Consider the following 26,735-nt stretch of genomic DNA (forward strand, 5'->3'; position numbering starts at 1 on the left):
TCCTCTTCCACTCCTCCATGACGACATCACGGAGCTGGTGGATGTTAGAGACCTTGCGGTCCTCCACCTTCCATTTGAGGATGCCCCACAGATGCTCAATAGGTTTTAGGTCTGGAGACATGCTTGGCCAGTCCATCACCTTTACCCTCAGCTTCTTTAGCAAGGCAGTGGTAATCTTGGAGGTGTGTTTGGGGTCGTTATCATGTTGAAATACTGCCCTGCGGCCCAGTCTCTGAAGGGAGGGGGTCATGCTCTGCTTCAGTATGTCACAGTACATGTTGGCATCCATGGTTCCCTCAATGAACTGTAGCTCCCCAGTGCCGGCAGGTGATAGGTAGTGCCCCCTCTATACCCCCTATATGACACCAACAATGGGACTTCTTTAGCAAGACAGTGGTCATGTTTGGGGTCGTTATCATGTTGGAATACTGCCCTGCGGCCCAGTCTCCGAAGGGAGGGGATCATGCTCATGCTCTGCTTCCGCTCCTCCATGACGTCATCACGGAGCTGGTGGATGTTAGAGACATTGCGCTCCTCCACCTTTCATTTGAGGATGCCCCACAGATGCTCAGTAGTGTTTAGGTCTGGAGACATGCATTGCCACTTCGTCACCTTTACCCTCAGCTTCTTTAGCAAGGCAGTGGTCCTCTTGGAGGTGTGTTTGGGGTCATTATCATGTTGGAATATTGCCCTTCGGCCCAGTCTCTGAAGGGAGGGGATCATGCTCTGCTTCAGTATGTCACAGTACATGTTGGCATTCATGGTTCCCTCAATGAACTGTAGCTCCCCAGTGCCGGCAGGTGATAGGTAGTGCCCCCTCCATACCCCCTATATGACACCAACAATGGGACTCTATTCCACCGACACCAACATTGGGACATAATTCCTGTTTCTGACACCAATGATGAGGCACTATTCCTCCTCCTAATACCAAAGATGCATTATTTACTCCCACTGATGTCAGGACATTTTCTTCTCCCACCGGTCACAGTCCGGCCCCCCTAAAGTCTGGAGGACAGTACACTAGTCCTTTGTTTATAAGGTTTGGAGACCCCTGATCTACAACATTAGCCAGCGTACAATATGGCCGACTGCCCTTTACCATACCGGGCCCCCTGATTGCTGACACATTCCTTATTGCTGTGGGAATACTGGAAGCTGAAAATTCTCAGATCGGCCCTGAAATAATTATATTTCATGAAATGGAACATCTGATTTATATCAACACCAGAGACAGCGATCCCCCCCTCACCGTACACAGCGCGGCCACGTCTGACGTCAATGATCGCTCGCCACAGTATATTTGCATTACGGCACATAATGATTTTCCTGTCTCATGTGGTTTGTGTCCTGTGGGTGGATAATACGGACCCTGAAAATATACGGGTCTCCCAGTCTCTGGTCCCACTTATTGACCCATGGGTACACGTGGATCTGAGTCATCGATCAGATGCAGAGAGAGGCAGAGCACGCCAAATGTCCCTGGAACACAGAGGAGTTTACGCTCTCTGTAAGTTTCCTGAATAAAAGGGATATGTTTAAAAAAGAACAAAAATAAGTATCAAGAAAATATAAATAAATAATAATAATTACATACTAGTAATAAAAATAAGAAAAATAAATAAATAGATTATTATTATTATTATTATTAATGTTTATTTTATGTATTATTTAGTTTATTATTATTTTATATATTTTTTTTACTATTACTCTATAATAATAATAATATTAAATTAATAATAATAATAATAATAATAATAATACTAATAAAAATTAGACAAAATAAAATAAAAAAGTAATAATCATAATAATAATAATAATAATATTTAATATTAATATAATATATATATATATATATATGATAAAAATAAATAGTAAAATAAACAAATAAGAACAAATAAGAATAATAATATAATAATAAATATTGCATTATTATTATTTTTATTCAATGTTTATTTTATGTATTTACTTATTTTATTAATAATTGTAACTTATTTTTACTATTAATATGTAATAATAATAATAATAATACATTATTATTATTTATTCTATTTTATATGTTATTGTATTATTATTTTTTCTAATTTTTATATAATAATAATTAAATAATAATAATTTAATAATAAAAAAAGGAGTAGTAATCTTAATATTGATAATAATTATATATATATATATATACATATATATATATATATATATATATATATATATATATATATATATATAATATATAAATAAATGAAATAGAATAAATAATAATAATAAACTATTTATTATTATTATTATGGTTATTATTATTACTACATAATATTAATAATAAAAATAAGATAAAAATAAATTAAAAAAATAATTTAATAAAATAGAATAAATAATAATAATAATAGTAATAAATAGTTTATTATTTTTATTGTAGCACCCTCCTATGTAGGTGCTAGAAAGAGAGAGTAAAGTTTTGTTTCCTGTCTGCTTACCAGAAGGATTGCAGATAAATCTATATTGTTCTCTGCTAATGAGGTCTGCTCATGGTGCAACCCAGCTTGTCTGGGGGTATAGAGGGGCACTATCTATCATAGGAGGGTATAGAGGGGGCAATACCCATTATAGGGGTATAGAGATAGAGGGGACACTGTTCATCATAGGGGGTCTAGAGGGGGCACTACCTACCATGAGGGGGTATAGAGGGGGCACTACCCATCATAGGGGTATAGAGGGGGCACTACCTATCATAGGGGAGTATAGAGGGGGCACTACCTATCATAGGGGGTATAGAGTGGGGATTACCTATCATAGGGGTGCATAGAGGGGCTCTACTTCTAATGGGGTGGTATAGAGGGGGCACTACCCATCATAGGGGGTATGGAAAGGGCACTACCCATCATAGGTGGCATAGAGAGGGCACTACCCATCATGAGGGGGTATATAGGGGGCACTACTCATCATGGGGTATTAAGGAAGCACTATCTATTATAGGGGGTATAGAGGGGCACTACATATCACATGGGGGTCTAGAGGCAGTACTACCCATCATAGGGGTCTAGAGGCAGTACTACTCATCATAGGGGTCTAGAGGGGGCACTACCTATTATGGGGAGAACTACCTATCATAGGGGGGTATAGAGGGGCACTACCTATCATAGGGGGTATAAGGGGGGCACTACACATCATTGGGGGGTATAGAGGGATCACTATCTATCATAGGGGGTATAGAGGAGCACTACTTATCATAGGGGGTATAGAGGGGGCACTACCTATCATAGGGGGATATAGGGGGATCACTTCCCATCATAGCGGGCATTAGAGGGAAACTACCTATCATAGGGGGCTATAGAGGGGCACTACCTATATCAGGGGGGTGTAGAGGGGGCACTACCCATCTAGGGGATATAGAGGGGCACTACCTATAATAGGGGGGTTTATAGGGGGCACAACCCATCATGGGGGGGGGTATAAAGGGGGCACAACCCATCATAGGGAGGCCTAGAGGGGGCACTACCTATCATATGGGGGTATTCTTGAGTCTTGCCTAGGGCGCAAAATAATCTAGCACCAGCCCTGGCAGCCACCACGTCTCATTGTCACTGCATGATGCCGGGTCCACCAGCCGGGATTCACACAGACCCAGAATTGCACAGTGACGTTATAGGATCTTGCTGCACTGATTGTGAAAAGTGCCGGACTGACCAGGGGGAAAACAAAAGGCACCCATATGATGAGGAAGGTGCCGCTTGTCATACAGCCCCCCCCATTATAAAATCACTACACCTGGGACATCCCCCCCCCCCCCCATTATCCCAGCCCCTAAATGTTCTTGTCTTGCAGATGATTACATTTGGAAATGAGTTTATTTCTTGGCTGGGAACTCACCGCCGTCTCCTTTGTGATGCTATTTATAATTAAGCTGCAGCAAGCGGCGGCTCCATAAAAGCGTTTGTGCAGATTGTGGTGGCTCAGCGGGGGGCGACTTCCAAAACTGTTTGCTTTGGAAACGAACGATCTGCTGGCTGCTCACTCAGCATGCCCATACCGCTATTCATCAATGATTAACCACCCTGGCTTCCTGAAATATTTACATTATATTACCAAAAGTATTGGGACGCCTGCCGTTACACACACATGAACTTTAATGGCATCCCAGTCTTAGTCCGTAGGGTTCAATATTGAGTTGGCCCACCCTTTGCAGCTATAACAGCTTCAACTCTTCTGAAGGCTGTCCACAAAGTTTAGGAGTGTGTCTATGGGAATTTTTGACCATTCTTCCAGAAGCGCATTTGTGAGGCCAGGCACTGATGTTGGACGAGGGTTTCCGACCTGGCCAGCAGGGAGTGGTTGGAGGGAGCTGGGACAGCTCGGTTTGGGCTGGCCAGGGGAGAAGAGCAGTGGTGGGATTCAAACATTTTAGTAACCAGCTCCGACTTTCCCAGCAGAATGACCAGCGTGCCCCCTTTTAATGCAGAGAGACCAGCGTGCCCCCTTTCAATGCAGAGAGACCAGCGTGTCCCCTTTCAATGCAGAGAGACCAGCGTGCCCCCTTTCAATGCAGAGAGACCAGTGTGCCCCCCCTTTCAATGCACAGTGACCAGAGCAGCGTGCCTCCCTTTCAATGCATAGAGACCAGCGTGCCCACAGCATTGCCCCAATCATTGCAGAGTGTCCACAGCATTGCCCCCAATCATTGCAGAGTGGCCACAGCATTGCCCCCAATCATTGCAGAGTGCCCACAGCATTGCCCCCAATAATTGCAGAGTGCCCACAGCATTGCCCCCAATAATTGCAGAGCACCACAGCATTGCCCCCAATCATTGCAGAGTGCCCACAGCAATGCCCCCAATCATTGCAGAGTGCCACAGCATTGCCCACAATCATTGCAGAGTGCCCACAGCATTGCCCCCAATAATTGCAAAGCACCACAGCATTGCCCCCAATAATTGCAGAGTGCCCACAGCATTGCCCCCAATAATTGCAGAGCGCCACAGCATTGCCCCCAATGATCATTGCAGAGTGCCCACAGCATTGCCCCCAATGATCATTGCAGAGCGCCCACAGCATTGCCCCCAATAATTGCAGAGTGTCCACAGCATTGCCCCCAACCATTGCAGAGCGCCACAGCATTGCCCCCAATGATCATTGCAGATTGCCCACAGCATTGCCCGCAATCATTGCAGAGTGCCAGCGTTCCTCCCGCGAGACCCCTTTACTTACCTCACGGACGGTCATCACAGCAGCTTCTCTTCGGTCGCCTGCTCCCCGCGTCTCCTCAGTCCTCCCGCCTCCTCGGCCAATGGCACGGCGTTTGCCTTTTGGCCAATCAGGAAGCAGGAGGACCCACTCCCTGATTGGCCAGGAGGAGGATCCATGTGACAATAGCGAATTTTCATTCGCTATTGTCACAGAATGGGCGGGTCGGGCGCACTGCTCTGCTGCTCCCTGGCCGCCAGCTTAGAGGGATTCAGCCGGTTCTGCGAACTTGCAGAAAGTTTGCAACCGGTTCCATAGAACCGGTGCGAACCGGCTGAATCCCACCACTGGAGAAGAGCCTCCAGTGGGGCATGGAACTGGCCTCTGCTCAGACACAGTTTACACCATCCATGCTGGGGGTAGGTCTGCGCTCTGTCCTTTTCTTCATCCCGCACTCAGTAGGTCAGTGGCGGTGATTTTTTACTTCCCTCCACCGGGAATCCTTTAGACATGTCTGTGGCAGAAGCAGTGCAGCCTTTATATGGGGAATCAGAGCGGCCCAGGGGGCAATTGCTCCCCTACCCCTTGGCCCAGTCCTCCCCTGTCTGTTGCTGACCTCTCCTGTTGAGAATACCGGAGCTCTAGCTGTCATTGTGATCCTCTAGCTTCATTACTTTTTAGGTCACTGATTTCGGACAGGTAGAAAGGTCGGACGTTCTGATTCGACTTTTTAGATCTCCATACCTGTCCCACTTCAATGTCCTGAAACCAGAGACTACCCATCATAGAGGGTATAGAGGGGGCAATAGCTATCATAGGCCAGGTTGGCATTAGTAGTGTGTGTGTGTATTTTTGCATTGCGGTAACCAGTGGTGTACCTAGGTTACACTCAGGGCCAATAATTGTTTTGGACACCCTCCTAAAAAAATGTCCCGAAGTCATAAATTGGCGCACCAAATTTTGAGTCAAATTGCACTAACGATGGGAATTAGGCGTGGTTATATCAAACCTGAGCCTTCTCCCCCTATACACAGCACACATATGCCACAGTTTTTTTACCCCCCCCCCCCAAAGCCATATCCTCTAATATCTCTAAATCTCCCCTCTAGGCCCCCCCCCTCCGCCACAGCACACCAGTACAGCCCACTCAGGACAGTCACCCTCAAATACAAATCCAGCACAGACCCCTCAGTACAGCCCCGCCCCCACCACACAGCATCCCAGTACAGATCCCCAATTTAAACACCCCCCACTTAGTACAGACTCCATATGACAGTCACCCATCAGTACAGAAACCCCCTCCACAGTACAGACCCTGCCCCTTAGGACAGTCACCTACCTCCAGTACAATCTCCCCTCCCCAGTATAGACCCCTCAGAACATTCTCCCCCAGTACAGACGCCCCCTCCCCACACACACACACAGTATAGACCCCTCAGGACAATTACCCCTCCCCAGTAGAGATCCCCCCGGGAGAGACTCCCCTCACCAGTACAGACCCCTAAAAACAGCCCCCCCAGTACAGACTTCCCTCTCCAGTACAAACCCCTCAGAATAGTTACCCCCTAGTACAGGCTCCCCTCCCCAGTACAGACCCCTCAGAACAGTATCCACCAGTACATACTTTCCTTCCCAGCACAGACCCCTCAGAACATTAACCCCCTAGTACAGACTCCGTTCCCCAGTACAGACCCCCTGGACTGATGACAACCCCCCCCCCCCCCCCCGGCCAAGTACAGACCCCTCAGAAAAATCTCCCTTCCCCAGTACAGACTTCCCTCCCCAGTACAGGCCCCTCAGGACAGTAATTCCCTAGTATAAACTCCCCTCCCCAGTAACAACCCCTTGGAATAGTCTACCCCCAGTACAGAATTCCCTACCAAGTACAGACTCCTCCTCACTACAGACCCCTCAGAACAGTCACCCCCCCAGTACAGGCCCCTCAGGATAGTCACCCCTTCCCAGTACAGACCCCCTCCCAGGACTGAACACCCTCCCCAGTACAGACCCCTCAGAACAGTTATCCCCCCAGTACAGACTCCCTTCCCCAGTACAGAGCCCTCAAAACTGTCACTCCTCCTCAGAACAGTCACTTCCCAGTATAGACTCCCCTCCCCAGTAACAACCCCTGAGAACAGTCCCCCCCCCCCCCCCCCCCGTACAGACTTCTCTCCTCAGTACAGACCCCTGAGAGTAGACACCCCCCCCAGTACAGACCTTTCAGAACAGTCACTCCCCAGTATAGACTCCCCTCCCCAGTAACAACCCCTGAGTACAGACTTCTCTCCTCAGTACAGACCCCCAAGAGTAGTCACCCCCCCAGTACAGACCCCTCAGAATAGTCATCCCACCCCAGTGACCCCCCCCCCCCTCCCCGGGCTGACTTCCCTCCCAAGTACAGACAGCTCAGAACATTCAGGTCACTCACCCACGCCCAGTACAGACACCCCAGGACAAATGACAGACCCCCCCCAGTACAGACCCCTCAGACCAGTCATCCCCCCTAGTAAAATCTCTCCTCCCCAGTACAGACCCCTTGGGACTATCTCTCACCCCCAGCACAGACCCCTCAAAAATGGACCCTGAAGGAAATATCAGTATGAATGCAAATCAGTTCCGCTCATAGGTAGACACAATAGAAGCAATTTGATAAGATTATATTTTTCAAAAAGAGGTGAAATGCCTGATCGGCAGGCTGACAGGTGAGTGGAAAAACTTTAAAAAACAATCAAATTAAACAAATTCCATATTTTTTGATTTTTCACTCAAATTACACAAAAAGACAGAGAAAAGCTATAGGAACATTTTTTTTTCTCTCAAAAGCTTATTAGTGGAAAATGGTTAAAAAAAAGCTTATAAAATGAAAATCTGAATGAATCTTTGCAGTTTTTGCTGTCCCCTCCATCTGGTGCGATCTCTGGTCTTCGCGGTGCAGTTTGCACGGCAGTCAGTTTTTCTGCAGGGTAACTTTGATGGCGCTGAAGACCTTTCCCAAGGCTTCAAAAATCGGGTCGCAGAAGGTGCGGATGCAGAGAGAAAACGTCCTGCTGACGCACTGGATCTCGATCAGGTAGCTCTTGACACACGGCACCACCGTCCAGATGTGACAGAAGGAGATCAGAGCGAAGAGGACCCCCCAGATGATGGACAGGGGTATGCCAATCAGAGCCGAGAGCAGCCGGTAACACCAGTACTTTGTGATGGTGAACGTGGTGTAACTGGCTTTCCAGACGCCATCGAAGCTGTGAACGCCGTACGGTTCTGCAATGACATCTTCAAAATCTACCTGAAAGAGAAAAATCACATAAACTGATCACCTATACATTCAATTTCAACAAACAAAAGTCAAATATAATCTAGTATAGAGTGACCAGATGTCCCTGGTTGCCGGAGGCAGACCTGATTTCAGACAGTTGTCCCTGGGGAAAAAGTTTCCCCGGAATTGTCCTCAGTTGGCATCTGATGGTGTCCCTGGTTTATGGGCTGTGGTATAATCTGCCTGGCAACATTTTACTTGGGAGATACGTGGGAGGTATATGCTTTGCCTACTTTTGACCTCTTCACTCCTTGCATTAATTACTCATAACCTCTGTACTCTGTGCATTACTTACTCCTGACCTCTTCACTCCGTGCATTAGTTACTCCTGACCCCTGCATCCTGTGCATTACTTACTCCTGACCTCTTCACTCTGTGCATTAGTTACTCATGACCCCTGCATCCTGTGCATTACTTACTCCTGACCTCTTCACTCTGTGCATTAGTTACTCCTGAACTCTGCATCCTGTGCATTACTTACTCCTGACCTTTTCACTCTGTGCATTAGTTACTCCTGAACCAGGGGCGTAACTACAGGGGTTGCAGGGGTTGCAATCGCTACCGGGCCCCATGCTCCAGGGGGCCCGGTAGCAAACCAGTGGGTGAACTTCCAGGATCGCAAAGGTCACACTTGCAACTGGACCCTGGCATTGCACCACTGTGGGGAGGCCCCAAGATTGCAGGAAGGGGGCCCACAAGATTGCAGGAAGGGGGCCCACTTCAGAACTTGTGAAAGAATCCTGCTGCGGGACCGTAATAAAAGGCCATGCAACAAGTGTAAAGAGCCCCAGGATTAGTGGGAAGAGCCCTGGGCTTGAAGGTAAGGGCCCCCGGCCAGGGGTCTGGGGGGCCCTTCATGGTTTCTTGCATCAGGGCCCTGAAGGTTCTAGTTACGCCTCTGTCCTGAACCCTGCATCCTGTGCATTACTTACTCCTGACCTCTTCACTCTGTGAATTAGTTACTCCTGAACCCTGCATCCTTTGCATTACTTATTCCTGACCTCTTCACTCTGTGTAATACCTACTCCTGATCTTTTAATTTGTGTTTCACTTACTCCTGGCCCCTGCACCCTGTGCATTATGCACTCCTGACCCAGAGAAGAGTATGCTCAAAATGTATTTAACCATACCTCTTTTAGGTCCCTCCCACTGTTAGCACAATCTGGCCAGAAACACCATTTGGCTATTAACCCCCTCCCTTGCCCCACCCATTAAATGCAGGTGTGGTCAGGAAGGTGTCACCAGACTCAACTTCGATATTCTGATCACCTTAATCTGGTTTAACATTATTAGAGAGGGATCAAGGGCCCAGCAGACTCCACCTTAGGGCCTGCTTTTCTTCAGCAGGGACAGGGAAGATGGTTAAATTGATGGGAAGATGGATGGAGCCAAATACAGAACCATTCTGGAAGAAAACCTGATGGGAGTCTGCAAAAGACCTGAGACTGGGACGGAGATTTATTTGTCTTCCAACAAGACAATGATCCAAAACATAAAGCAAAATCTACAATGGAATGGTTCACAAATAAACATATCCAGGTGTTAGAATGGCCAAGTCAAAGTCCCACCCCTGAATCCAATCGAGAATCTGTGGAAAGAACTGAAAACTGCTGTTCACAAACGCTCTCCATCCAACCTCACTGAGCTCGAACTGTTTTGCAAGGAGGAATGGGCAAAAATTTCAGTCTCTCGATGTGCAAAACTGATAGAGACATACCCCAAGCGACTTACAGCTGTAATCGCAGCAAAAGGTGGCGCTACAAAGTATTAACTTAAGGGGGCTGAATAATTTTGCACGCCCAATTTTCAGTTTTTTATTTGTTAAAAAAGTTTGAAATATCCAATAAATTTCGTTCCACTTCATGATTGTGTCCCACTTGTTGTTGATTCTTCACAAAAAATTACAGTTTTATATCTTTTTGTTTGAAGCCTGAAATGTGGCAAAAGGTCGAAAAGTTCAAGGGGGCCAAATACTTTCGTAAGGCACTGTATATGGAATTCCTCTCTTATATGCAGTTTTATGAGTTTTGTTTTTAAAACAAAACCTTCAGAATTTGAAGAAATTAGGGTAGAATTTCACCCCACCGCACATTTCTACTTCCCAGCATTCTAAAGAATTTATTTGGGTATTAAAGACTCTAAGATTTATTTTTATGAATCATTGAATTCGGGAGTAGCTCCAAGCGGGAGCAGATGTGACTTGTAAGTGGCGTCAGATTGATGGCCGTTGCGGTATAAGGCGTCAGGTTCGCTGTTCTATGGCACAGAGGAACAGTAAGGGAAAACCTGTGTTGATGGACGGTTATTGCTGTAGGTTATTGCTGTATATTTGTATTGGAAACATCTGTATGTAATGTTCTCCCTTCTAGATTGCAGGTGCACCTTTCTGTTCTGTCCGCCTGGCAGTGATAAAACGCCGGCCCAGTACAATCCAGATGGAATGTAGTCATACTGCCTCCATCATGGCCCTGTGCCAGGCACAGCCTCAATCACCAGGATTGTTCTGATAATCAAAGATGTGGAAGGAGGTGAGATGGGCCAATCAGATCGGATGCGATACACAGCAAATAATCATGTCATTACCAGATGGGGGAATCCTGTATGAGCATCAAAGCCAGAATACATCCCTATAATATAAACAGAAAGAGAGAGAGGAGGGGGGGGGTGGAGAGAGAGAGAGAGAGGGGGGAAAGAGAGAGACAGAGAGGGGGAAGAGAAAGGGGGAAGAGAGAGAGAGGGGGGAGCAAGAGAGAGATAGAGGGAGGAGTGAGAGAGGAGAGCGGAGGGAAGAGAGAGAGGGGGGAGAGAGAGGAGAGAGAGGGGGGGGGGAGAGAGAGGGGGGGAGTGGAGAGAGAAAGGGAGGTAAGAGATAGAGGGTGGGAAGAGAGAGAGAGAGAGAGGTAAAGGGAAGAAAGAGGGAAGAGAGAGAGGGGGGAGAGAGGGAAGAGAGAGAGAGTGGGAGAGAGAGGGGGGGAGACAGAGGGGGAGAGAGAGAGAGGGGGGGAGACAGAGGGGGGGAAGAGAGAGAGAGAGGAAGAGAGAGAGGGGGGAAGAGAGAGAGGGAGAGAGAGAGATGGGGAAGAGGGAGAGAGAGAGGGGGGAGAGAGAGAGGGGAAGAGAAAGAGAGAGAGGGGGGAGAGAGAGGAGAAGACAGAGAGGGAAGAGAGAGACAGAGAAAGAGAGGAAAGAAGAAAAAGCTGGAGGGATGCCAAGGGAGAAAAAAAAGAGAAAAAGAAAGGGGGGGGGGGGAAGAGAGAGAGAGAAAAAAGGAGAGAGAGAGAAAGAGAAGAGAAGAAAGAGCTGCAGGGATGTAGAGAAATAAAGAAAGAGAGAAACAGACTTGGAGAAAAAGAGAGAAAGAAAGAAAGAACTGGAGGGATGCAGCGGGAGAAAGTATATGAAAGAGTGACATGGGAAGAAAGAAAGAGATCAAGAAAGAAAGAGAGAGAAGAGAAAGAAAGAACAAACTGGGGGGGGGGGGATGCTGAGATAGAAAGAAAGAGAAGAAGAGAGAGAGAGAAGGGAAGGAAACAAGGAAAGAAACAAGGAAAGAAAGAAAGAAAGAAAGAAAGAAAGAAAGAAAGAAAGAAAGAAAGAAAGAAAGAAAGAAAGAAAGAAAGAAAGAAAGAAAGAAGAGGGAGAAAGTTTGAGAAAAAGAGAGATACGGGGAGAAAGAAAAAGAGCGAGAAATAAAGAAAAATAAATATAGAGCTGGGGGGGGGGATGGATGCTGAAATAGAAAGTAAGAGATGAAGAGAGGCAGGGAGAAAAAGAAAGAGAGAGAAAGAAAGATATAGAAAAAGCTGGAGGGACGTAGAGGGAGAAAGAAAGAAAGAAAGAAAGAAAGAAAGAAAGAAAGAAAGAAAGAAAGAAAGAAAGAAAGAAAGAAAGAAAGAAAGAAAGAAAGAAAGAATGCTCAAAATGTATTTAACCATACCTCTTTTAGGTCCCTCCCACTGTTAGCACAATCTGGCCAGAAACACCATTTGGCTATTAACCCCTCCCTTGCCCCACCCATTAAATGCAGGTGTGGTCAGGAAGGTGTCACCAGACTCAACTTCGATATTCTGATCACCTTAATCTGGTTTAACATTATTAGAGAGGGATCAAGGGCCCAGCAGACTCCACCTTAGGGCCTGCTTTTCTTCAGCAGGGACAGGGAAGAAGGTTAAAATTGATGGGAAGATGGATGGAGCCAAATACAGAACCATTCTGGAAGAAAACCTGATGGAGTCTGCAAAAGACCTGAGACTGAGAGAGGCAGGGAGAAAAAGAAAGAGAGAGAAAGAAAGATATAGAAAAAGCTGGAGGGACGTAGAGGGAGAAAGAAAGAAAGAAAGAAAGAAAGAAAGAAAGAAAGAAAGAAAGAAAGAAAGAAAGAAAGAAAGAAAGAAAGAAAGAAAGAAAGAAAGAAAGAAAGAAAGAAAGAAAGAAGAGTATGCTCAAAATGTATTTAACCATTTAACCAAGAAAGAAAGAAAGAAAGAAAGAAAGAAAGAAAGAAAGAAAGAAAGAAAGAAAGAAAGAGAGAAAGAAAGGGCCGGGAGAATGCTGAGATAGAAAGTAAGAGAAGAAGAGAGACAGGGAGAGAGAGAAAGAGAGACATGGGGAGAAAAGAAAGATCCTATGATTGGAAGATTTATTATTTGCAATCATTTTGTCTAGTTTTATCCTCAATCATTTCTGGAAGCAAATCCCTGACAAAGGAATTCAGAGCCCCTAAAATGCACCGGACAATTATGAATAAGCACAGTATTCTTGTGTGAAACGCGTCAACCATCTGTATTTGCTTCTGTCCAGTGTGGGTCACTTTGGAATTTCAATAAATGGACTCAGGTTTAGGCAGCCATTTCTTTCTTTGATACCAGTTTTATGGAAGCGAGTCAGGGCTTGCACCCCTTCATGGAGCCCAATCACTTCACCTGGAGCAGCGTTCTCCTTGTTTCTCTGCAGTAAGGATACACTATATTACCAAAAGTATTGGGACGCCTGCCTTTACACGCACATGAACTTTAATGGCATCCCAGTCTTAGTCCGTAGGGTTCAATATTGAGTTGGTCCACCCTTTGCAGCTATAACAGCTTCAACTCTTCTGGGAAGGCTGTCCACAAGGTTTAGGAGTGTGTCTATGGGAATGTTTCACCATTCTTTTAGAAGCGCATTTGTGAGGTCCGGCACTGATGTTGGAGAGAAGGCCTGGCTCGCAGTCTCTGCTCTAATTCATCCCAAAGGTGTTCTATCGGGTTGAGGTCAGGACTCTGTGCAGGCCAGTCAAGTTCCTCCACCCCAAACTTGCTCATTGCTCATCCATGTCTTTATGGACCTTGCTTTGTGCACTGTTGCGCAGTCATGTTGGAACAGGAAGGGGACATCCCCAAACTGTTCCCACAAAGTTGGGTGCATGAAATTGTCCAAAATGTCTTGGTATGCTGACACCTTAAGAGTTTCCTTCACTGGAACTAAGAGGCCAAACCCAACCCCTGAAAAACACCCCCACACCATAATCCCCCCTCCACCAAATGATTTGGACCAGTGCACAAAGCAAGGTCCATAAAGACATGGATGGGCGAGTTTGGAGTGGATTCAGTGCCATCTTAAGAGCCTTATAGGCCCCTGGGCAATGCAGTGCACTGGGGCCCCCTGCCTACACAATCACCCACGAGAATAAAAATGCAAATTATCCCTGTAATATGTATATAGTAAGGTATATACTCCAGGTAGTAGTTGTACTCTCTTGTAGTATATAGTGTTCCCTGTAATATGTATATAGAATATATACACATTACAGGGAACACTATATACTACAAGAGAGTACAACTACTACCTGGAGGATATACCTTACTATATACATATTACAGGGACCAATATATACTACAAGAGAGTACAACTACCTGGAGTATATACCTTTCCATATACATATTACAGAAACCAATATATACTACAAGAGAGTACAACTATCTGGAGTATATACCTTTCCATATACATATTACAGAAACCAATATATACTACAAGAGAGTACAACTATCTGGAGTATATACCTTTCTATATGCATATTACAGGGAACACTATATACTACAAGAGTCTCTTGTAGTATATAGTGTTCCCTGTAATATTTATATAGTAAGGTATATCCTCCAGGTAGTTGTCTCTTTTAGTATATATTGGTCCCTGTAATATGTATATAGTAAGGTATACTGTGTATATACTCCAAGTAGTAGTTGTACTCTCTTGTAGTATATAGTGTTCCCTGTAATATGTATATAGACTATATACACATTACAGGGAACACTATACTACAAGAGAGTACAACTACTACCTGGAGGATATATACCTTACTATATACATATTACAGGCCAGGGACCAATATATAGTAAGGTATATTCTCCAGCCAGGACAGGTAGTTGTCTGTCTCTTGTGTCATCGATTCGATCCCATCATTGCCATGAGAGAGTTAAAAAAATATATAATTTAATCAATCAGCCTGGCAGGCTGTGGCAGCCTTACCTTTACAATGGCTGCACATGGGAGGAGGTGGGTGGAGGCGGAGGCGGAGGCGGAGCCAGTCTTCTAGGGTCGAGACAGAGCCGGAGGAGAGGAGTGAGGAGGAAGAGCCGACAAGGAGGAGGATCCTCCTCCGAGTCCTCCGCTGCGGCGCTGTGCATCCTGGGTCTGCTCTGCTCACGTCACTGGTTGCTAGATGCCAATCGGGCTGGCCTTAGCAACCAGTGTGCACTGCAGTGCAGACTCGAGCCACGGCCGCCGCCGGAGGGGAGGAAGCAATAAGGGGGGGGGCCCGGGCCGGCGGACAACGGAACGGGGGGGGGGGGCCTAGACCACCAGGGACATGCTACCATCCATGTGGGGCCCCTTGGCAAGTGGGGCCCCCGGGCAACCGCCGGGCATGCCCAGTGGAAAAGACGGCCCTGAGTGGAGGAAATGGTGGGTCAACTCAATATTGAACCCTATGGACTAAGACTGGGATGTTCAGGTGCGTGTAAAGGCAGGCTTCCCAATACTTTGGTAATATATACTATGCTATATATATTACTATGCTTCAGTTAAGAATTTAGACAGGAGCGATTGGTACAGATCAATCACTGTGTTCATTCAGTAAAGGAAGGTTAGTGAAAGATTTACCAGCCCCTTCCCTGCTCCTGAGAGGAGGAAAGCTGGCAGCACTGCTGAGGGGAGACGGGAAGCAGGGGGAATCGGCACTGCACAGGGTGATTAGGGTGTGCCCAGGCACACCTGGCACACCCTCTGCGCACACCTATGGTGTCAGGAAACCACTATAACCACCATTTTATTTTCTGTTTTTTTTTTCTTTTTGAGAATATACAATATATACTACTTGGGGAGGGGGGGGGGGGGGGGGGTTACTAAACTTCCGGCCTAAAATGTGCGGTTTAACATGTGTGCAAGAATGGAAAAAAATGGCTGTGGGAGCCAAATGGTTAATAGCCAGAAATATTCTTTGCGCTTAGGAATCTATCTGAACGGAGCCGGCTGGAACTGGTTCCTGATGGAATACTGTATATAAGGAATCGGACTGCGTGTTTGGCCTAATAGAGTCAACAGACCCACTTGGTTATAAGTGGCCACGTCCTCGGAGACTGGCGCACTCATCTGACAGCTGGCGGCTCTTTTATTGGAACGGCCAGCTGGGTGAGATCATACGCGTAACAAGCGCTTAGCTGCAATGTACATGTTCCCATTTAAGTAAATGCAGATATTTGACAGATGACGAATCCCCAGTAGGACAGCCGCTGAAAGTGGAAGCGGCCCTTTAAACACGCTTCTTGGTAAGACACATCATTAGAGAGTCCCTGTCATCAACTTGAAGGTTCCCAGAAAATAAGAGCATTCCAGGAAACATCAATTCCTTATAACAGCTCCTTTTCTGGGAGTGTCTAATTATTGTCTGTGCTGGCCCAGCTCCTCTACCTCTCTCCCAACCTCCCTACCTAACATTTTATGTAGCTGCTGTAGAAGGAGCGAAGGGGAATTCTATAGAGTGTCACTTGAATGATAGCTCTTGAGACTGCTGGGGCTGCTGACACCACCTCCAAGTTGGCGGTGCCCGCAGATGTCTACATAAGGGAGGCTTTTTAAAGGTAAATAATATGTAAAAAATGAGGTAAATGTGATAATATTCTTATAGGAAGATTTCTGTTGAAATGAATCGTTTGGTGGCAGGGTCTCTTTAAAGGAAGGCTGTGGTGTGTTTTCAGTGCTGATCTGTATTTTGAAGTCTATGTATCAGTGAAGGGATGGTGGGAACTCCTCACAATGGGCACAGCAGGTGTACAGACCTGTGAACTAAGCACAGGGATGGTGGGAACCCCTTATAATGGGCACAACACGTGTACAGACCCGGGAACTCAGAACAGGGATGGTGGGAACCCCTCATAATGGGCACAGCAGGTGTACAGACCTGTGAACTCCGCACAGGAATGGTGGGAACCCCTTATAATGGGCACAGCAGGTGTACAGACCCGGGAACTCATGGATGAGACCCTGATGGATCTGTGACCTGGGTTTGACTCTCCAGCTGACCTTTACTATAACTCTGATCAACTTTATGAAGTTCTAGAACTTCGCACTTACTTACAGAACACTAACTGTCGGACCTCCTGAGTACCGCAGTGTAAAGTTTCAGAAGAAACATTCAATCAGCTTTCTGGATGATGGGAGGAAGGAGCTTTGTACATAGCAGGGCTCTCTACAGCCCATCTCATGTTTCTGAAAACTGTTAAAATGGAATGTGTAGAATGGAGCAATCTAATGGTGGTGGGTGGAATGGGGGGGGGAGTCAACCTCATTAAATAGCAATTCCAGTCCAGTTCCCATCCCTCCAGACCAGAGCAATTTTTTAAGTTTCCCATAAAGGCCTGTTTATTCAGCAGTAATTGGTCATTATGTAAGATAACATAGTAATACATTTTTATAGAAAAAATTATGTTTTCATTTGGCGATATTGTCTTGCAAAAACTATTCTATTTTTTTTATGCATTCCATGACCAGAACAACACTTAGATCAGATTTTGTTAAAGAAAAATCAAACAAAAAAAAAAATGTTACTGTAGATGATATTTTTTTAATTTTAAACTTTGTTCTGTCTAAAATGCAACTAATTTTATATTTTTGGTACACAATATTGCAGTTATTAAAAAATAAAAAGTTTTTCTTTTTTTTTTAAATAATTTTACTTTTTTTTTTATTGCGACGCTAAGAAAAAAATTGATTTTTTAACCTCCCTGGCGGTATGATTATGTCTGGAATTACATACCAAAAGCGGTACAATTCTTTTCATGGAAATTTGGCGTTATGTATTATAGGCCTACAATTCTTAGTAATTACTGACTTAAACCTGACCAAAACAAGACTCTAGTAGACATCCCAGATGTGATAAATTTGAAACACAAACGCATGAATTATAATCAAATCAATAATATTATTTTATTATTTAATATATAATATATATAATAAAATTATATTATTGATTAGATTATAATTCATGCATTATATATAGATATATGTGTGTGTGTGTGTGTATATATATATATATATATATATATACACACACATATATATATATATATAATATATAACGCATGAATTATAATTGAATCAATAATATAATTTTATATATATATATGTGTGTGTGTGCATATTATATATATATATATATATGCATATATATATATATATATATATATATATATATATATACGCATATATATATATATATATATATATATATACCGGTGTATATATATATATATGCATATATATATATATATATATATATATATATATATATATGCATGCATATATATATATATATATGCATGCATATATATATATATATGCATATATATATATATAATATAATATAAAGTGTGTTTTGTGCAACGTTTTTTTTTTTTTTTTTTGAATTTCCCTCCCTAGTTCCGCTCCCATGCAGCATTGCTGCTGCAGGGAACGGAACTAGGAAGTGATCGTACCGACGGAGGGACGGAGGAGCGGCGGGACTCTCGGCTGGCGGTCGCAGCAATGAGAGATCATCGCTGGATCGCCAGGATAAGGTAAGAGAAGCTCCGCTGCGCTCTCTGCAATCCACCCCGAGCGTGACTCGGGGTTACCGATCCTGCAATGAAAAATCAACCCCGAGTCACAGACTTACCTGTAAAATCCATTTCTTGAAGTACATCACGGAACACAGAGCCATAAATCATAAGATATGAGTTATATAGCCACCTACAGGTGAAGGACACTGGCAACCAATCAGAAAGGATGTCCCCCTATATAACCCCTCCCACACAGGAAGTACCTCCGTTTTGTAGCAAGCAATAAAGGCCCCATATAAGAGGGGAGGGACCTCGGTGTACTGTGATGTACTTCAAGAAATGGATTTTACAGGTAAGTCTGTATTAAAAAATCTATTTTTCTTTTCGTACATCACAGGACACAGAGCCATAAATCATAACATAAGGGATTTCCCAAAGCAATGCATCTGAGGGGAGGGGGACACCAAAAAAATACCGCCATCCAACCACAAAAAGGATTACACCGCTGCCTGCAGAACACTGGGGCCAAATGCAGGTTCCTTCTGGGTTCCCAACATCCACTCTATAGAAACAAGTGAACGTATGCACTGACCACCAGGTGGCGGCATTGCAAATCTGAGCCTTAGAGGCTTGATGGCGATGTGCCCAGGGGGCGCCTACTCCTCTGGTAGAATGTGCCTTTACAGGAAAAGGTGGAACCTTTTCTTCTAAATCATACGCCTGGGTAATAACCTGGCGAATCCAATAAGAAATCGTAGACTTAGGTGCTGCCTACCCCTTCTTGGGCCCTTCTGGCAGCATAAAAAAAGCTCTCGGACTTACGAATCTGAGCTAATCTTTCCAAGTAAAACTTAAATGCATGCATTACATCAAGAGAATGCAATAACTCAGTGGCGGCTGGTGCTCCATGGGCTGAGGGGGGTGGCCACACCATACCCCCCCCCGGACAACACCAATCCCCCCCCCCCCGTCACCGGCTCACTCACCCAGCCTGGACATGTGGAAGGAGGGAGGGCAGGCAGCGGCAGCAGCGGTGGCTTCTTCTCCGTCAGTCTCCTGCATCTCCTCCCTCCTCCTCCATGGCAAATGGTATGACTTCTCCTTTTGACCAATCAGGAAACGGGTCTCAGGACCCGCTTCCTAGTTGGCCAGGAGGAGGATCCGTGTGACAATAGCGAATATTCAACTGGGTGCGCTCGGGGCGCAATGCTCTGTGCCCCAAGCCCACCCTTGTTTGAAACCTGTGAGAACCTCTGGCTCTAATCACGTGCTTCGAAAAAAAAAAAAACCCATTGAACTCCATGCGTCCGGCGCCCTGCATGTAGATTAGGGGGCCGGACGCATGGATGGGGGGCAGTGCCCCTGCGCCCCCAATGGATGGGCCGCCACTGCAATAACTTTTCCTCCTCTGAGTGAGGATCTGGAAATGGCAGACCGCCGTTCTGTTTCCACGGGGAGCGATCGCTGGTGCCCGGCAGCAATCACGGCCGCCGGACACGCTGATTAGCTTCCCCTGTGGCGAATAGTCGCGCACGCACTCCTCAGCTAGTGGTCCCTCGAAGCGAGGTACAGGTAGGTAAAACTACGGCGGCTGGTCGGCAAGTGGTTAAACTTTAATGTGCGATTATTACAGGCTCTGGATGGAATTGTGTTGGCGATTTAGAAATGGCCAGCAGAGGAGGGTTCATTTTGATGTAAATTTTCTATTTACTTTTAGTCATAGTCTTTTGGCTAAAATGTCATTTTAGTGCTAGTCATATTTTAGTCATCTGAATTGTTTTAGTTTGAGTTGTATTTTAGTCGACTAAAATAGTGTTGATTTAGTCGATGAAATTTTTTTAGTCTATGAAATTAATACTGCATGTGCTGGTTTCATTACATTTGCTCTTCTGGTTGATTCAGCAATGTTCAGGTCATTCAGCTTTTCAGGGGTTCTTGTTAGTTTGGCGCAGCTCACTAATCATAGAGAAGCTCTGCAGCTGCACCAAGGTCATCGCTGCCATTATTTCCCCAGATTCATTATTTCCCCAGATTCATTATTTCCCCAGATTCATTATTTCCCCAAATTCATTATTTCCCCAGATTCATTATTCTGAACCCATATATAACATAGTTACATTGTTAAATAGATAGTCTGGTTGAAAAAGGTTCATCTAGTTCAACCAATAAAAGGGGAAAAAATATGTTATCATCTCAGCAACTGCATGGCTATGAATAGAAAAAAAACATGTTAAAAGTCCAAATGAAGCGACAAGCTCAAAATCAGAACCACAAAATGTATCTCAGAGATATTTTACTTTCCAGAAGATTATATTGTGTTCATTTAGTAACTCTGAAAAAAACAAGCAAAATTAAGATATTTTGTGCTATCTGTAAAAAAGAAAAAAAAATTCAATAAATTATAACAGGTTCTGCTCTAATCATAAAACACACCAGTACCAGTGTCCTTGATCACCACCACACCAGTCACAGTGTCCCTGATCACCACCATACCAGTACCAGTCACAGTGTCCCTGATCACCACCATACCAGTACCAGTCACAGTGTCCCTGATCACCACCATACCAGTCACAGTGTCCCTGATCACCACCACACCAGTTACAGTGTCCCTGATCACCACCACACCAGTTACAGTGTCTCTGATCACCACCACACCAGTTACACTGTCCCTAATCACCGCCACAGCAGTTACTGTGTACCTAATCACTGCCACACCAGTCATATTGTCCCTAATCACCGCCACCCCAGTACCAGTGTACCTGTTCACTGCCACACCAGTTACAATGTCCCTGATCATCATCACCACACCAGTCACAGTGTCCCCGATCACCGCCACACCAGTCACAGTGTCCTCCATCACCGCCACACCAGATACTGTGTCCCTGATCACTGCCACACCAGTTACAGTGTCTCTAATCACCATCACACCAGTTACAGTGTCTCTAATCACCCTGAAACCAGTTACAATGTCCCAGATCACCGCCACACCGGTTACAGTGTCCCTAATCACCATCACACCAGTTACAGTGTCCCCGATCACCTCCACACCAGTTACAGTGTCCCCGATCACCTCCACACCAGTTACAGCGTCCCTGATCACCTCCACACCAGTTACAGTGTCCCCAATCACCTTCACACCAGTTATAGTGTCCCTGATCCCCACCAAACCAGTTAGTGTCCCCGATCATCACCAAACGAGTTACAGTGTCCCCGATCATCACCACACCAGTTACAGTGTCTCTAATCACCACCACACCAGTTACAGTGTCCCCGATCACCTCCACACCAGTTACAGTGTCCCTGATCACCTCCACACCAGTTACAGTGTCCCCAATCACCTTCACACCAGTTATAGCTTCCCTGATCACCACCAAACCAGTTACAGTGTCCCTGATCATCACCAAACCGTTACAGTGTCCCCGATCATCACCACACCAGTTACAGTGTCTGTAATCACCGCCACACCAGTTACATTGTACCTAATCACCATATACCAGATAAAAAAAAAAAAAATAGCATATACAGTTGCTACACAAACCATATTGTAATTTAAAGTGAGCAGCAGCCGGTGATGTGACCTCGCATGCACTCTGAAGGAACGACATATTCGTGCCATTCCTTCTGAGCTCTGTGCCGTGGCCGTGACTCATTGTGGCTTGGCCATTTAAGCTGCCACAGCCCGCAAACCTGGAAGAAAGACCAGATGAAGATGGAAGCCTCTGCAGTGGTGACAGCAGGCTGCTGGAAGGCTTTGTTTCAAGGTAAGTCTTTAATAATGTGCTAGTATGTTAAACATACTAGCACATAGTATGTGCGATGCATCGCCTGCCCACCAGGGGGGGGGGTTATGTGCCAGATATAGGATCCGCCCCAGGTGCCAAATACTCTATGTACGCCCCTGAGCACAGGGAACCAGTGTCAGAGCAGGTCCTGCTGGAATGGTATGATTCTGCCTGCCGGCAACTCTGGAAGGAAGCGCTAGTCCGTAAGCAGCACCGGAAGGGAAAAATTCTCCCTTCCGTCCAGGAAAGGTACTGGTCGCAGTATGAAGTCCTAATCCTCTTGTTGGGGAAACAACTGCACAAGGAATGGAAAGCTGAGTTAAGCAGGCTGGTCCAGGCAGAGATGCGGCTGGGCGAGAACTACAAAGCCCTCCGCTGGTATGTAGCCCAAGTGTGCCCATGGACAGCAGACGACAGCCCGAGGGAAGGCTTTGGCTACGGTGGCCTGAGGATATACTGGAGACTGTCCAAGGACCTTGGTTTTTGGAGTGATCTGGAATGGCTTGGAGGGCAGGAGGCACTGTTTGGGGGAAGGAAGCATCCAAGCCAGACCTCTCTACACTGTCTAAACCAGTAGTTGTCAACCTACGAGGTAAAGGGGGCCTCAAATGCGGCCCCTGACATCACCAAAGTGCCACACAATATACAGTATGTAATGCTTGAGAGCACTGTCAGAAACTGCAGACCTAATAGAGGAGATGAGGGTCAGAGAGTGAGTAAAGGATACATTGTTGGCTGGGGATATTCTGCAGAAGACAATACGACATTGAGAACATGTTACATGAGGCTGGTAGGGATCAATGCTATTCCCCTAATCAATGTTCCCACTACAGACTGCTGAGATTCGAGGACTGCACATCACATACCAAGGGGCAGCATGTTGGGCACCAAGGCTTTAACTGACACCAGATGAAAACTCATCCCTTTGATTTGCAGGAGATTAAGAGCCAGTTCACACTGAGGCGATCCGACTTCGAGGGGCGACCTGTGCTGTGCACTGCGACTTCGGCGCGACTTGCAGGGACTTCACATAATGGAAGTCAATGCAAGTCGCTCCCAGGTCGCCCCAAAGTAGTACAGGACCCTTTTTCTAAGTCGGAGCGACTTGTGTCGCTCCTATTAGAACGGGTCCTGTGCTAATCAATGGCGAGCGACCGAGACAAGTCGCGCTAGTCTGAATGGGGTCTAAAACAGAGTGAATAGAAAGATACCAATGTTACTTTGTATCTTTCTATCACCGGTCTGATCAATGTTTATAAGCAACATTACTTTGTATCTTTATATCTTTGATCTAATCAATGTTGATAAACAATGTTACTTTGTATCTTTCTATCACCGGTCTGATCAATGTTTATAAACAAAGTTACATTGTATCTTTTTATCTCTGGTCTCATCAATGTTTATAAACAATGGGGTTGATTTACTAAAACTGGAGAGTGTAAAATCTGGTGCAGCTCTGCATATAAACCAATCAGCTTCCAGGTTTTATTGTCAAAGCTTAATTGAACAAGCTGAAGTTAGAAGCTGATTGGCCACTCTGGAAGGAAGCGCTAGTTCCTTGTACAGCTGCATTAGATTTTGCATTCTCCAGTTTTAGTAAATCCCCCCCAATGTTGCTTTTTTCTTCCTATCTCCTGTCTGATCAATGTTTATAAACAATGTTACTTTGAATCTCCATATCGCTGTTGTGATCAATATTTATAAAAAATGTTACTTTGTATCTCTCTATCTCCGTCTGATCAATGTTTATAAACAATGTTACTTTGGGAATCTTCCTATCGCTGGTCTTATCAATGTTTATAAATAATGTCATTTTGTATCTCTCTATCTCCTGTCTGATCAATGTTTATAAAAATTGTTACTTTGTATCTCTCTATCTCCGATCTGATCATCATTTATAAAAAATGGTACATTGTATCTTTATATCTGTGGTCTGATCAATGTTTAAAAGCAATGGGGTTGATTTACTCTGCATATAAACCAATCAGCTTCCAGGTTTTATTGTCAAAGCTTAATTGAACAAGCTGAAGTTAAAAGCTGATTGGCTACAATGTACAGCTGCATCAGATTTTGCATTCTCCAGTTTAGTAAATCTCCTCCAATGCTGTTTTTTTATCTCTCGATCTCCTGTCGGATCAATGTTTATAAATAATGTTACCTTGTTTCTCTCTGTCTCCTGTCTGATCAATATTTATAAACAATGTTACTTTGTATCTCTCTATCTCCTGTCTGATCAATGTTTATAAATAAAGTTACTTTGTATCTTTATCTATCTAACTTTGTATCTAAAATTACTTTGTATTTATTATCTATCTATCTATCGCCGGTCTAAATAATGTTTATATACAATGTTACTTTGTATCTCTCTGTTTCCAATCTGATCAATATTTATAAACAATGTTACTTTGTATCTCCCTATCGCCGGTCTAATCAATGTTTATATATAAAGTTACTTTGTATCTCTCTATCTCCTGTCTGAAAAATGTTTATAAAAAATGTTACTAATGCTATTACACTAATTAATATTCCCACTAAAAACTGCTGAGGTCCGAAGGCCACACATCATATACTAAAGGGCCGCATGTGGCCCTCAGGCTGCAGGTTGGGCACCAGGGGTCTACGCCTATAGGCACACCACAAGCAGGGGAAGAAAGGCAGACCTTCACCACGTCCTGGTTGATCTTCTTGGGGTCCCGGTCCACTAAGTCAATTTCTTTGGTCAGAATATCCTTGGAGATCTTCTCCTCATAATAAGATTGTTCTTCAGCCATGGTCCGGAGGAGCTTCGACCAGCCGCGGTGGACGGGGAAGGCTGGACGCGGGGCGCTGGACGTTGGGTGTCTTTGTCATATGTTTATGACATTTGAGGGCCTCTCGGAATGCCAGTGAACAGCTGCCTGACATAGCTGAGCCGCTGTCAGTGTCATTCTGACCACAACGCTATTTTACGGCTGAAACCCAATCTCCAGATCACTCCGGGACAACAGACCCCCCCCCCCTCCTACTCCTCCCATCACCTCCAAATAGCAGGCAAATGGGTACTTATGGCTCATTCACATATCACAATTCACAACGTGCACCATTGTGTGCATTGTGAACATGGACTGAGCTGCAGGTTCAAACCATACAGGTGCAACGGAGCGCGGGCGCATTCCCACACGTCATGTGTAGGGCAGTCCATTAATTTTAATAGGCTGCCCTATGGGCGAGAAATGTGGAAAAGAATTCCCTGACCTGCAGACGCATGGGCACACCAATTATAATTAGGCTGCATTCAAAAATGAGCGTTTTGTGCGCAAAAAGCGCAATTATTTTTGCATGCATACATGAAACATGCAAAAAGTCACTTGCGATGACATTCATAAATGGCACCCCAAACAAGGTAAGCATGCCTCCAAATGTGCAACTAACATCAAAAAGCGTAGATAAGAAATGCGCAAAGCTCAACGCCCAAAACGGTACATGAGCAAATTCGGCGCCTTTGTTGCAATTTGAAATAAATGGGTTGCCCTATGTGTGTGTAGAACAAATGCACGCACAAAAACATGTATAAAAAAGTGCATTCATGGGTGAACTTAGCTTTAATGGTCAGACAGATTTCTACTAAATTTTAGCTCCTTTCTGTCTACGTCAGGAAAATGTGCAATGTTTGCGCATGTTCTCTGACACGCAAAAGTGTGAACCTCCCTAAAATGCATTGCAGTGCTTGATCTTTTTTCCTCAGCTGTATCTGATTCTTATGTGCTGCAGCATGATGCAATGCGTTATTGTGCTACAGAACACGCCAAAAATGCAACAGGTCCTACTTTTTTTTTTTGTGCACACCAGAACAGCATGTTTTTTTGACCCAAAGACATAGAACATAAGTCATATTGCCTCATTCCTGCATAGGGATTGCATTGGGCTGTGTGCTGTCTAACCATGATGCTCAGGTTCAGCAGCAACTAGAAAGACAGGATAAAGTGCTATGTGCCAGGGGGCGTAACTACAGGGGTTGCAGGGATTGCAATTGCAACCGGGCCCCATGCTCTCGGGGGCCTGTGCGGCTCCCCCGTACACCTGGATAGGAGGGGCGGTGGGGGCAGCATATAGAGAAATCACTGTCCTCCTTTTTCCTCCTGTAGCTGCAGGAGGAAAATGGAGGAGATTGGTTCCTCTGTATGCTGCCCCCACCACTCCTCCTATCCAGTTCACTTGTGTTCTGAGCCCCTGTGCACTCCTTGGTCCCCCCCCCCCCCCCCCACACACACACACTGTGCTCCATCCCCTCTCCTGCCGGCTGCTGCAGGGGATGTGTCACAATAGAGAACCAGGAAGGGGTCGGTAAATATGTAATTTACCAGCTCCTTCCTTTTCTGAATGGACAGAGTCATAGTCAGTGACATTGTAAAA

At 45.1% G+C, this 26,735-nt stretch overlaps 1 protein-coding gene across 1 annotated transcript; it reads right to left on the reverse strand.

Moving 5' to 3' along the window:
• Positions 1–8,116: 8,116 nt before the first annotated feature.
• Positions 8,117–25,223, reverse strand: CAV3 (caveolin 3). Its single transcript, XM_082265761.1, has 2 exons — positions 25,004–25,223; positions 8,117–8,461 (listed from the first exon to the last, which is right to left on the reverse strand). Exons 1-2 carry the CDS (start codon positions 25,112–25,114, stop codon positions 8,123–8,125), a joined length of 450 nt encoding a protein of 149 aa, XP_082121887.1. The 5' UTR covers positions 25,115–25,223; the 3' UTR covers positions 8,117–8,122.
• Positions 25,224–26,735: the final 1,512 nt, after the last annotated feature.

This window comes from Pelophylax lessonae (genome assembly GCF_965119305.1).
Source record: "Pelophylax lessonae genome assembly, chromosome: 8".
In the NCBI taxonomy this organism is placed as follows: Eukaryota; Metazoa; Chordata; class Amphibia; order Anura; family Ranidae; genus Pelophylax; species Pelophylax lessonae.

What these genes read in the sequence shown, in the direction of transcription:
- CAV3 (XM_082265761.1), bottom strand. Translation starts at nt 25,114, where the DNA reads ATGGCTGAAGAACAATCTTATTATGAGGAGAAGATCTCCAAGGATATT. An exon ending in TCAACCAGGACGTGGTGAAG is followed by an intron (nt 8,462 to 25,003) that starts GTCTGCCTTTCT and finishes TTTCTCTTTCAG; the next exon opens with GTAGATTTTGAAGATGTCAT.